Source organism: Aplysia californica, unplaced genomic scaffold, assembly GCF_000002075.1.
Source record: "Aplysia californica isolate F4 #8 unplaced genomic scaffold, AplCal3.0 scaffold00142, whole genome shotgun sequence".
NCBI classification, from domain to species: domain Eukaryota; kingdom Metazoa; phylum Mollusca; class Gastropoda; order Aplysiida; family Aplysiidae; genus Aplysia; species Aplysia californica.
Genome location: NW_004797412.1, coordinates 127486 through 140948, shown reverse-complemented (window position 1 = coordinate 140948; position 13463 = coordinate 127486). Strand labels below are relative to the sequence as shown.

At 37.9% G+C, this 13463-nt stretch overlaps 1 protein-coding gene across 1 annotated transcript in view; it reads left to right on the top strand.

Annotated features, from left to right (window-relative positions):
- The window catches only part of LOC101863259 (putative molluscan insulin-related peptide(s) receptor), a 49099-nt gene that overhangs the window by 17866 nt on the left and 17770 nt on the right, over positions 1-13463 (top strand). The window contains exons 3-11 of the mRNA XM_005096910.3: positions 2379-2542; positions 4610-4826; positions 5380-5478; positions 6092-6239; positions 7823-8037; positions 9889-10012; positions 10254-10316; positions 11768-11940; positions 12441-12611. Coding sequence (XP_005096967.1) covers positions 2379-2542; positions 4610-4826; positions 5380-5478; positions 6092-6239; positions 7823-8037; positions 9889-10012; positions 10254-10316; positions 11768-11940; positions 12441-12611 — 1374 coding nt within the window. The remainder of the gene's footprint in view (positions 1-2378; positions 2543-4609; positions 4827-5379; positions 5479-6091; positions 6240-7822; positions 8038-9888; positions 10013-10253; positions 10317-11767; positions 11941-12440; positions 12612-13463) is intronic.

The following is a 13463-nucleotide window of genomic DNA, read 5'->3' as shown; positions in this document are numbered from 1 at the left end:
CACACACACACACACACACACACACACACACACACACACACACACTTTTCTCTCTTGTAACGATATAGGCTGTCCATTTCCAGTAAATATATTATTGATCGGCTCTAGATCTATATTATTTCATACCGTGGGCCCCTCTATCTTTGAACGCTGCTTTATCGCAACAGCTCTTTTGAGAACTATTCCAAACACAGCAGCTCCCTTTATGGCGTACTTTTATTTACGGTCGTCAGTCAACTGTTCTTATCCACAACACCTTGGGCTGCGATAATAATCCTCAGTACTACACAGTAGCTGTCGGGGAGTGTCAGTACCACGGCAGCAGGACAATGGGGCGACGACTCCCGAAGAAATTAACGCGGGAAGGCGGCTGTTGACCACCCGCAAAATAAATCTGTTGTCGCGGCTCGATTGGCGGTGGTAAGCCCCGAGGCCACCAGTTCTATTACTCTGGTGTAGGGAAGGTGTTCTGTTCTTTTCTTTTTAAACATGAACAGTCGCGGCAAGTTGATTTTTTAATAATCGTGTTTGGAATTTTCTGTCTGGCCCTTACGCCTAAATAAAGATTCATGAACTTCCCTTGCAGTTGCCATGTTCTTTACTGATGTCAGATTTGGTTTGGAAGCAGAAGTCACCTCTTGTTTCAAAGTGGGCGAGATAACTGAAAGAAAGAATGTGGAGAAGAGTGGGCTGGAAACTATTTTGTTCAACACAATATGCTGCTCCAATTTAAAATAAAAGACAACCAACGTATAGAATATCAGTTTACAAAATACATGTACACCGAAAAAAATATAGACAAGAAACACCTGAACATATTAAAAAATTTGTGCAATCCCTGAGTGGGAACAAAGGGGGGAAATCCACGTTTGTGAAAGGAAATTCATTAATAAAAAGTTTGTCTCATTAAAACAAAGTGTGGTACATTAGCTAGAGGTTATTAAGTCTATTTATATAAAAGCATTTTTAATTTACTTTGTAGAATTCAATGGAATGGTAAAATTATTTTGGTGACCCAAGTCGGGAGTTGCTACAAACTCCCAAGTTATTTTTCCCTTCGTGGTGCAAGGCAGGGGATGAACTGACCTCGTGGATGTAGCTTGGTGACTCCTGTTTAAAAGAAAGCAAGATACTAGTTTTGAGTAGAGAAGAAATGTCAGCACACATGAAGGGCCATAGGCATACAGTACTACAAAAACTAAAAACTGTCACAAATGAGCCAAAAAAATGGTGAATGTGAAGATTAATTAATCTGAGCTTGCAGATTATAACTGGTAGGTCCTATTTCTTTACTTTCCCTCTGTTGTTTCTGTCTGTCTTTCTTACTTTTTTCCAGTACTGAATGACCTTTATTATGTCAATGCGCTTCTCTTGACTCAAACAAAAAAAAAAAGAAAAGAAAACTATAGGGTTTTATTATTTTATATAGTAACTAACTACAAATTGTCTGCCACACTGAAGGTTGCTGGGTTTTCCTTTTTTTGTGGGCTTTATTTCCACCAACCAATCATTACTTGGCTCTCTTTTTACTTTTGTCACTGTAATTTTCAGAGTGCATTTATGTTATGTGTTTCACCATATAAAATATCGGGTTTGAAAATTAAGTGTACCAAGGGTACTTCCATTGTCACCATCCGTGACTCCCCGCCTAAAATGTATGAGTGGAGTTGACTTCTTTGTTGTGACTGCGCTTAAATTTTAAAAATTCTTCTTGCAAGCAAATTTGTTTAAGAAAAAGTATTATAGAGTGGGAGAAAAAGGTCCATTTCTTCAGTAAGATCTAAAATGTACTGGTTTACCTTTTTATTTATTTTTTATACCGCAATATTTTTTGTTCTCCTAGTGTTTCATTAGCCAGTGATGTACTGTATTTAAATCCAAAGCCTTTGGGGGGGGGGGGGTTATTGGTGAGGGCGTTAGACAAAAAGAATTCCTGTTATCGCAATTTACATACCATCCATTTATAAACGTCTAGTCATCCAGTCATTGCTTGAAGAACAGCTTTTTCCGGTAAGCGCATCATGTTGTTTGGAGCGTTGACCTTTGCTTTGACTTGTGACAGCCAGCCAGTCTGTTAATTCCCCCTTTTGCAGATTCCATGATGTTATGTGCATGTCTTCTAAATTATGTTGTGTTTTGGTTAAAGAAAAAGTGTTCAGATTTCTTATTTTTGTGCAATATACTTTTTCGTCTTGGACCGACCAAAACTGATTGTGGTGAAAGGGGGGGGGGGGGGGGGGGAATGTTGTTGATTCTCTGATCGTGTCTGTTCCTTCTACTGCTTCTTATTGTCGTTGCCTTGTGAAAAGTAGCCATGATGTTGTGTTTACAGAAGTTTGCATTTATTTCACGCAAGCATTTCTCTGCTTTTGATTCAGACTGTCGCTGCCCAAATGGCCAGGCATGCATGGACAATGGCACCTGTTGTCACCAGTGGTGCCTTGGTGGCTGTACAGGGCCAGGGAGTGGGGACTGCCTCAGCTGTAAAGGCGTCGTCTTTGAGGGGAAATGTCAGCCTCATTGCCCTCCACACACCTACATGGTAAGGCACTGCTGTGGAAATAAATGTCGTTACTTTCAAAAGGGTCGCAGATTTTCTCGGCAGTATAAACCAAACTTTTATTTATTTATGAATATCTGATGCTCATTGAAAATGCTTTTTGTTAAACTTTCATAATAGTTTTAGTGAGGTTTATGTTGATTTTTAATAAATTAATGTATATATATAGCCTATATAATATATATACAGGGAAATAATATTCTCTTATTTGATGCAACCTTTTTAAAAAGGAAGTTGTTACGGGACTCCCCTAACGTTGCTTACTCAGGGACTGTGCCCCTTTTTTACAGTCCCCTGGCGTTACTTTGTGCACTGGGGGACTGCAAAGAAACACACACACACACACCCCACAAGCAGTCAGCGATGAAACCAACTTTGCATTGCGTAGTGACGTCGGCAAAGCGGGCCCGCCTCTATAGAGTCTTTGACTAATACAAGGCCTACTACTAGATCGAGATCTGAACTTGTTCTAGGCCTAGATATAAAAAGACACAGACTGCAAATGTTTTAATTGAAGAAGAGTAGACCTACCATGTAGTGTAGTATACAGTATGTCAAAAGTACTACTAGATCTAGATCTAGATAGATCCTGATCCTAGATCAACAAACCTGTCGACATAAATGATAAATTTGCCTTAGATAAACTGTTTGGCTGTAGATCTGGATTCTCCCTCCATACTAATTAACTTTGAACTAGATCTAGATATGTATCAGTAGGATCTTGATCTACAATGTAAGAACTAATTGTCTACGTCAATTCTGCTGGATTACCAAACCTTTTGACATTCGCCTTTCACAACAACAAAAACAGTGGGTGGCTCTGCCATACTCATTAACTTTTTCAGACAGAACATGGTAACTGCCAAAAACATCGCCAGCAGTCAAATCAGACGTCATGTTGTCAATTTGTCATAGGAGTCATGGGGTGAAATTTAAATGTTGTTGTCTGTGATGATGGCTTGTCGATCCAAAGGTCAAAGGTTGTTTCTTTGTAGTCCCCCAGTGCACAAAGCAGCGCTAGGGGACTGGCGCTAGCAGCCCCCTAACAACTCCCTTTTAAAAAAAGGTTATCTTCAAAATTTATAAACCTAACTATAGCATTAGTGATGGGCAGGTATCGATACTACATACTCGATACTTAGATACCTATAGGTATCGGTACCGATACCTGCTCTAAACATCGATTCCTATGTGTTATTTATCCCAGGGTTGCCAAAGCAAGTGACTTGGGGAGAAGGCCTAGTACTTGGGCCTTGAGAATTTTTTGTTTATCAAAACTGATAAGTTTTCGTAGGGGGCAAGCGTTTGAAATGAATCTAGTGATTTTTTAACAAAAAGAGACGTTTTTCATGAAATCTATCTAGTGATTTTGCAACATCCTCACTGACAACCCTGATTTATCCTCATTGGTTTAATTTAAAGTTGCTAAAAATCTGGTAAATTGAATTGCCTTTTTAGAACTCTTGTGTTTTTATTTTCCAATACTAACATTTTCTGCAAAGTTGACTTTCCTCCCATACTTCATTTAGTTTTTGTTTTTATTCTCATATTTGGGTATTTATTTCTCTCTCTCTCTCTTTTACAAATAATTTTTGTTTGAGTCTCAGCTAAATAGTCATAACTTGTCTAGACACGATTACCTAAATACTTGGAAAAGTATAGTTGTATTTTTGTCTTTACTTTGTTACCCCCGGCGTATGTTACTAATAGCATTAGGTATCGAGGTATCGGTATCGATACCTTGAAAAAGTACTAGGTATCGACATCGATACCTAAATTGTGGTATCGGCCCATCACTAAGTATGTATCTTTTTTCCTATAGTGGTTAGTGAACCAGAGCTCAGTGTTCAGTGTAATAGAATGGACTTGCTGTAGCACATTTGCTCTGGAAACTGGGAATCATGCAAGGCTAAAACTGAATTTGATCAGTTGATTTTTACAAGCCTTCTTTAAAAAAATTGACTCACGTCTTTAATAGGTTTTTATCATTTGATGTCAATGATCTGTTTTTACCTTTGTATTCAACTTGTTTTTACATCTCTTCTACAGTACTTCAAAAGAAGATGTCTTACGGACAAAGAATGCCTGGGTCTCAGGAATAAGTCTAGAAATGGAGAAGGAAAGGCTATGATAGTTAGAGGAGAAAAGGGTGAAGGTGGCATGCCCAGCATGTGTGTCTCCAAGTGCCCAGACAAGTACATTGTCAGTGAAGTCGGAGAATTCAAGAATGCTGAGTGTGTGAAGTGTCAAGGATTTTGCCCAAAAGGTCAGTATTTTGATATAAGGACCTCAGTGGTTCAAATATTAGTAGCTGCTTTTGATACGTGGTGAATTAATTTTTCATATATGGTTTCCTGAAATGCATTGAAAATGTTATAGCATTCTGTTTAAAATTTATGTCAACCCATGTGTAATGAATGCACAATAGAAATATTTTAATCTAAAGAGACTGTTTCAGTTGAAAGAATTAATATTTGATTTAGTTTTACTTTAGTCTTATAGACAGAAGTAAGGAAATGTTCTGAAATGAATGAGTAAATTTACATAATCTAAGTTATGGAAAGTTGTGGTGAAAATCAAACATATTTTGTAGTTGTCTGCTCATTTCACTTTTTGAATTCATAATTACCATTGTATTTTAAAACTTATTGAAGACAAATTTAACATTTTGCTGTTGCAGCATGTGACAAAGCTGAAATACCTCATCATGTCCGAGTTGTTGTTTTTTGTGTGTGTATTGGTAGATGTTGAGATAAATTTGTGAAGTACAAATTTGTGAAGTACAAGTGCCAGTATTTGTATTTTGTTTGTTCTTTCAGTTTGCAATGGCACTGATGTGAACAGCCTGGAGGATGCTACAAGACTGGATGGATGCAGCAAGATCGTTGGTCCTTTGGTTATTCAGATAATGGGTGGCAGTAAGTGCTATTTTGTCTATTGTTTTTTTATCTTGTTGCTGTGTTTGATTTTGTTCCTGGAATCTATTTTTCCGGGTTTTGATTTTGTATTGTAAATGTTCTACCACCTCGTTAACGCAATTTTAATTAACTTTTGAGATTCCTGACTTGCCGCCAACCTACATTGTCTGAGAGACTACATTTCACCAGAAAAATGTTTTGTAAAAGCATCTCCCTCTCACAGGAATAGCATGTAGGTGTATAGTGTGCTAACTGAAAAGCCTAACTTTCATGCCACTGCTTTGTCTTTCTGATTCTTTAAGATACAAGATAGGACCTTTAGCATTAACTCTGGGACATAACTTTGTTAGAGCTGGTGAAAAGCCTACATTATTCCTTCAACTCTCTTGCCCCTACGGGTATTTGTTCTCATTACTTGAATTGTTTTGAGCAAGTCTGTTTTTAATTATAATAAATTGGTTATGTTCCTTTATACTTCTCACTTTTTTTTTTTTACAAGTTTAAAAGTAAGTTTGAAGAGAAATGTGCTGGTACGTTAAGTATATTGCGCTGGGTTTTTTTTAGAAATATTTCCAGAGAAAGATTAAGTCTCATTTTCTTTTTCATTCAAAAGGTAATGTTGCTCAACAAATGGAAAAGTATCTGGGAAACATCAAAGAAGTAACTGGATACATCAACATTCGACGTTCGATGGCTTTGCTGACCCTGTACTTCTTCAAAAACTTGGAAATTATTGGTGGTGAAAATCTGGCTCATCAAGGGTAAGACAGTCTGGCTGTGATTGAAAGGCATGCTTGAGGGTCAAAGTCTGATGCAGCTTGTTTGATTTTCCGGAATATTTGTACAGAGTTCTGGTTAACCCTTTCAGCCCCAGCCATTTTTGTGCAGTCCCTAACCCCAGTCTTGGCCAATGCAGCAGTATTTCAGAAAAAGAGACATGCATTCTAAAAAGTGATGTAGTATCTTTGTAATGAGGTTTGGATAATAAAATATAACAATGTGTAAAGGTAAATGAACAAGTGTTATGAAAATTAAAATCTAATTAAGTTCCCTAATTTTGAAAAATGAGCATGTCTGAAACTGAGAATATATGCTCTTGGGATGGTGGGAGGTACAAGCGCTGCTGGAATTATATTGGCATGGGGTGGGGCTGGAAGAGTTAATGCATCTATTAACACATTACACCCTAACTCGCCCAGGACCACCCGGGAATTCCCTTACGCGCTCCACCCTGACTCGCCCGGAACCGCCCGCGCCGACCTAGCATCTTTAGAAACGAAGTCTCGCCTTGACAAGATTTTGGGGCCGAGATTTTGATTTGCATAGTTATTGCAAAAAGTTTCTTCTTTCGTTTGACACCGAAACAAAATTTTTCGGGCCAGTAGTTTTAGTATTAGAGCAGAACGAAGTGCGATCGCGTTACCGACACTTCGAAAGTGTCTCGACTTGTTGAAAAGCGACACAATTGAGTTCGAAAAAGGAAATAACGATGGATTTGAGCAAAAACAAGTCTATGACAAATCAGATGATTCAAGTTTTGATGAAAACGTTGTAGCAAGAGTTTGGGGCGATTCAGATTCGTCAGACGTAGAAAATCTAGAATTTAGATCTAGGGCCCGACCGCGAGGCTGAGAGTGAGAGTGACGGCTCGGACACCCCGATTGAACTTGAGTTAGAACATTTCCCACAGTTTGCGCATACAAAAAGTTATAATTTTCTGAAATACATTCATTTTTCATTTTAACGTTTATTTTTTCAGGATTTTTGGAATTGGTTTAGTATTTTTTTAATGTGATTTTTAAAGGCTTGTATTCACGGGGGGGGGGTTCTTTCCCCTTGCTTAGGATCTAACAATAGACTTCCCGTCCAGGCCCTTAGGGTGTAAAGTGTTAATCATGTGGCACATTATACAAAGGCATGTGTATATTGTACTATTGATTTTTGGGGGGCAAGGGGTTTTGTTTTTGAAATATTAGATGAGTTATTTGTTTTCATACTGCCTTCAAAATTGATCATTTAAACGTATGTTAGTATTATTAGTGTTTTCACGGATTTATCTTCCTGTTTGGTAATATGAAATCAGTTAATGATAGAATGGTTTGTCAAATCTGGTAAATAAGTAACAGTTTAATGTACAGTGGCTTATGTAATTCGTACTAGTTGTTGAGGTAGGAAATTGTCGCATACTTATATGTTGTTTTTTATGAACAAAATGCAAATTTCAATATTTTTTCTTAAATATTGTGGACATAGTTTCACCGACCCGTACGGCTTCATCAGTAAGTTAACAAGAAGCCAGTGTCCATCTCAATTGTTCTCTAAGGGTGTCAATTCTTATTCCCAGGAGTGCACTTGTGGTGATGGACAATAGCAACTTGCAAGAACTCTTCCCAGAAGAGCAGATGAAGAAGATGAAAATCAAAAGAGGAAATGTGTCATTCCATAGCAACCGGAAGCTCTGTCTATACAGGATCAAGAAATTTGTGAGCTACCTCAATCTGTCCACCACTCCAACAGATAGTGACATCAGCCCTGCTACTAACGGGGATCTGAAACCTTGTAAGTAGACCTGTTCAACTTACAATTTATAAGGATGGTGGAGAAGTGGGACAAGCTCAATACCAATTGTTTGGTGCAGTCATTTCTCTGTTGGCAAAGTTATTGTCTTGAAATACATTTTCAAGAGAAGTTTGTTTTCGATGGGGGGGTTCTCAACAGGGGAAAGATAATGTCTTTTTGGAAGGAGGAAGGTTGAAAACATGTTCCTATTGTCCTTCAAGGCACGACTCTCGAAAGTTGAATGCTGTCATTGAATACTGACTTAGTTACATTACATGTATTTGCGCCCCCAGACATGATATTGCTGAAATTCCCTTCTCTCCTGGCAATTGTTCTGTGTTGATTTATTGTCTATTGTCACCAAACAAAGATTTATTGCAGTGCTGCTTTGAAAAAGACAAATTCGTGTACATTTGGCTTTTAGTTCTAATCGCCTAAAGTCTGGGCTCATTGGTTAACAATTTCAACATCATTAGAGTAATGCCTTCTGGTTCCCCCAACTCAGGAACACCTGCTATGCATAAATGCCTGTACCTTTCACCTATTTCTAGATCTTCTTGTGTCAGCCTTTTCATTTTCTCAATAAAATGTTTTGGTCAACAGAAGACTAAAGGACCACGCTGTCCATATTTTAATTATAAAAGTTAGCATACCTTAAACAGCATTCTATGTAGGTTTTATTTTACTAACGAATGCTCAGACTATATAGTGAGGTCAGAAATTCGTGGTGCAACTTATTGTCAAATATTTCCAAAATTATTGAACATAGACTCTCCAGCTTTTGCACAATGACTTGTGTCCATTTGTCTTAACAGATCGATATTTCTGTCCACCTGTTAGCTGTATCCGAAAAAATTCATAAGTACTAATAAAGAATCTGAGTGGGTGGTTTCTGTAGATTTTAAAAGGTTTACAGCTGGGGCAGTATCGCTTTTAAAAGCAAGTCCATCATATTTGTCTAATTGTGACACTATTTTTATTGAACACATAATTTATGACCTGTCCTGGGCAACAACGTCATTGCACACCGGACAGGTCCATAAGGAACACATAATTTGTGAACCTTTAGTGTAAAAAATGTGTTCACTACAAAATAAATTTCTTGTAACAAGTTTTGCCACTAAAAAGTGTCATCGTTGAGCTGTGACGCAGGCCATATGCATATGCAGAATGTTTGTGAGAAACGGGAAGTGCTGTGAACAATCCCATTTTCTGAGTGACGGAGATTTATAGTATTTTGTATCATTTTATGAAGCAAAGTTTTTTAATCCAGCCTCAATTTTTGTGAAAAAATATGATTCAAACTACTGTGCAAAGTATGGATAACATTGATTGATCCGTCAAAGAGGTATTTGAGGATAAGTTGCGCCATGAATTTTTTACTGCACTATAATGTCATTTTTCAGGCAAAGTATTTGTTTTAAAAACCAATCTATTAATCAGCTGCTTGCACTGTATGCTTCCCGGGAAGCTGAGAATGTTTCGGAGTGTTTTGTCACTGTGGTCTGCTGGGGTAATAATATAGTGTAAAGCGCATAGAGCTTGCAGTCGAGCGGGGATATGCGCTGTACAAATGCTATTTATTATTATTATTATTATTAATTGCCTGTTTGTTTTTAGTATTTAGTGATATGTTTTAGAAACCACTGGATATTCAGCTTGTTACATTTGTGTTGTGTTTATGTGATTTACTTTGCAAGAAAGTCCTTTTTTTTTAACATAATGGAAACATGTTATGTGTAACAGAAGTTATTTTACTGCAGATAGAATAGATTCTATTTGTATTTTGGAATTTCCTTTCTTAGCTCACTATCTGATGATGTCCTTCACTTTTGTTTCTTTGTGAAATAGGCATGGAGCATCAACTTCGCTTGGAGGTGCAGAAGACGTACCACAATTCCGCAGTACTTGAGTGGGAGAAGGACTCTGGTGATACTAGGCAATTGCTGACATACATCATCAACTACAAGGAAGTGTGAGTTGCTGAATTTTTAAAATCTATGGAATGCTTTCCAAATGTTAAAAAGTGTCATAGAAAATTATTGGAACGATGTCATGAATCCTATTTATAGTTCTTTGGTGACTTCATGAGCCTTGTAATTAGCTTTTACACATAGATTTAGCCTGGAGATGCCATGATACAATTACTTTTATTTGATTATTGTGTATAGGTACTTTTCTGACCTAGGTTTAATTTCTTTCTTTTCTTCTTCCAGTAAAGATGATGATGATTCGGACATCAACATCTTTCAAGGCCGGGACGCGTGCTCTGATGATGCGTAAGTTATTTTGCCTTTGGATAAATTTTATTTTTATAAAAATTTCGGGAAGGATGTTGAAGACATTTAATTACCGAACTAATTATGTTGAATGAAAGAGTTCAGTAGGTTAATGTACAAAAAATTGAAAGACATGGAGTTATGTCAGGAGGCTAGCCGAGTATAAGGAAAAGTCGAGAGCGAGTTTGTATGAGGTGCGTACCCTGATCTAGGATGAGAAAGGCAATGATGATGTTGAATGAGAATTGCTTTAAACTGTTTATTCAAGCTTTTCTAGAACTCATGAAACTTTCAGTGTTTATGATGTGTGGTTTGATAAGATTTACTGTTGTTGGCAATTTTTTAAAATTGGTTCTTATTTTTAAAGATGTACTGTAGTCTCCACCTAAGATCCCAGTGCTTGGCAGCAAGGAAAATGCAGGATCTTAAGCGAACAGGATCTTTACCAACGCACCAAGGGAGGAATCTACGGTGACCCATGTTCAGGCCCACAACCAGTGAAATAGTCTCCTTTCACTCTTTCTAAAAGACCCGGGGTGGGTTCGTGATGTGGCGAGCAAAGAGTAGTCAACCTTGATAACCAATCACAGTGGCATGAGGCTTGCCGTTTTCACTCATCGTCTTATTGCGAGTCTCATGATCTACACTTATCTAATTGCCCCCTCCTCTTTGCCTGTCCAAAATTTCATCTCCAAACGAGTTCCTCCGCCTTTGTCGTTACGCACCATTACGTGAATACAGCACCGATTAAAATTCAGTCTGTCTCGCAAATTCGGGAGTAGGGACAACTGCTGCAATAGTCAGGGAAGAGTTCACATTTCGATGTGATCCCGCCTTGATTGAACTTGGAGGTCTTACCCACCCAGTGTTTGATGCAAGTTGAGGAAGAGAGCTCAGATGCTAGTGCGACGTTTGGGGAAAACAAACTCGTCGGCCAGTTCACACCTCAGTGTTATCCTGTCTGAGGCAAACGTTGAACATGTCATTGAGTTTTACAAGGCCCATGTGATCACATTCAGGAGAGTGGCTGGTCTGTGAGGCAACGGGCAGTTCAATATTCTCAACTTTTCACTCTTACTTGATCGGCTGTGCCCCGAGTTTTTGTTCCGTAAATTATGATCTGAAATGCGGGATCTTTGCCGAATGTAGACCTTCAGAGTGAATCAGAGCAGGATCTTGGGGGGTGAAATTTGTATAGTAAAAATTATGTTGTTTTTTTAACAGCGGAATCTTAAGCGATTGTAAGCAGTGGGATTTTAGGCGGAGACTACTGTACTTCTTGCATTAATCCTTTGGAAAGTATCCAATCTGAAAAAGCGTCAAAACCGACATACTTATATTTATGGAGCACATTTGTGCTAGAAGGTAGTATAGAACATGATATGACCTTCAGAATTTGTGTTTTGTTTCTTATCTTGTGTTTATTTTTCCTTTTCTCTTCTCCCATTTAGATGGTTGACCAAGGAACAACCTCCCATAGATAATCTTGATAAATATCAGAGTGGTGTGGTGGGCAACCTGAAACCGTACACCAAGTATGCTGCGTATGTCCAAGCGTACACTCTGTCTACAGCGTCTCATTCAGCAATGACGAAAGTGATCATGTTCAAGACAGATCCTTACTGTAAGTTGTGGCATCTGTTTGGAAAAATGTATCTTTCTCTTGTGATGTTGTGAATTTCTATGCTTTTTCGCACTCTTGCCCTTGACCTTCCTTGTGCCTGAGAATTGATGTAAAAAAATTAGCAGGGGGTGTTTACAGTGTTGGGGGGGGGGGGGGGGGGGGCGTTTTGTTATCCGGACTGCTTTGGGCAGGTAACATTCTTCAGATTACTGTTTCCAACAGTATCAAAGAGTGACTCCCGTGTCCTTGGCTAAGTCGTATAGAATGTACTGAAGGGAAAAAAAACAATTTTCAGTGAGACTAAGGTGCTTAAAGAATGTTTTTTTAGAAGCTACTGCTTGAATGTTGGACTTAAAACAAGAATACATTACATTTTGAGCACATAAGGAGCTATTTTTTGTTTGAGGGACATGGGTTTTTTTTTAAGGGGGGCCAAAAAAAACAACAACCCATAACGGATTTCCTCTTATTTGTATATCATGGTTTTTTTCCCTTTTCAGACCCAACTGAACCAACAGATTTGGTGGTAACCTCTGATATGCCTAATGAACTGATTGTAACTTGGAAGCCACCAAAGTTTCCTCATGGAAATGTCACTCACTATAAGCTGATCTACAGGAAGCAGCCCCTCAACCCAACATCGTTTGAACAGAGAAATTACTGTGATCACCGTATGTATTATATATTTAAAATCAGCACAGAGTGTTTTTATAGAATTCCTGATGTGTTTGAGTTATCGGTGCCTGACTGTGTGTATCACCCTCTGAAAAAAAGAAAAGGACCGTTTAATGAGAAATAGTGCTCACATATTCTTTAGAAAGGGTAAAAGCTTAAACTGCTTCTGGTGCTATCATACTAGTGTACAATGTGGGCGACTCTTATTTGAATACATAATGGGGCAGTTATGGATTTGGCTGTTTGGAGAGTTCCATGATCCATGGTTTTCCTGTATCTTGTGGAAGTTCTGTGAGAAAGGGATATTAAAAGACTAGCTTGTTGGTTAATTCATGCCCAAGTGCAAATGATACTCAAATGTCGAAAATGTAAGGAAAAGTGGTAAATTGTAAAATTTTGTACAAAAAGTGGAGGAAATATGGCCAGAAAAATTGCTTTTCAACACTTATATATGCTAACATTGTAAAGCGAGCTGTGGCCTCTCCTGTATTGATGAGTTGAGCAATTTAAAGAACAATTCATGTTTAGATAAATGTAGATACCTCCCTCCTTGATATTGTTTTCTTTTTTGCTCTTTGCTTTTTCAAAAATTGCTGAACAAAAGTCATTGTGCGTTTAAATGTTGGTGTTCTGTTTGTTAATGTTAGATTTAATTTCTTTCGCGAACTATTTCCTTTTGCTGTATTTTACGCTTTCTCATTTAATCACTCTGACTTTGTTGCAAGTACAATTAGTTTGATATGTTATAATATTAAAACCAGACTGCTAAATCTGATTATTTTCTTCTTTTGTTATATTTTTTATATTGCCGCTATGGAATTTAGAATTAGGAACATTTCGTGGGTGCC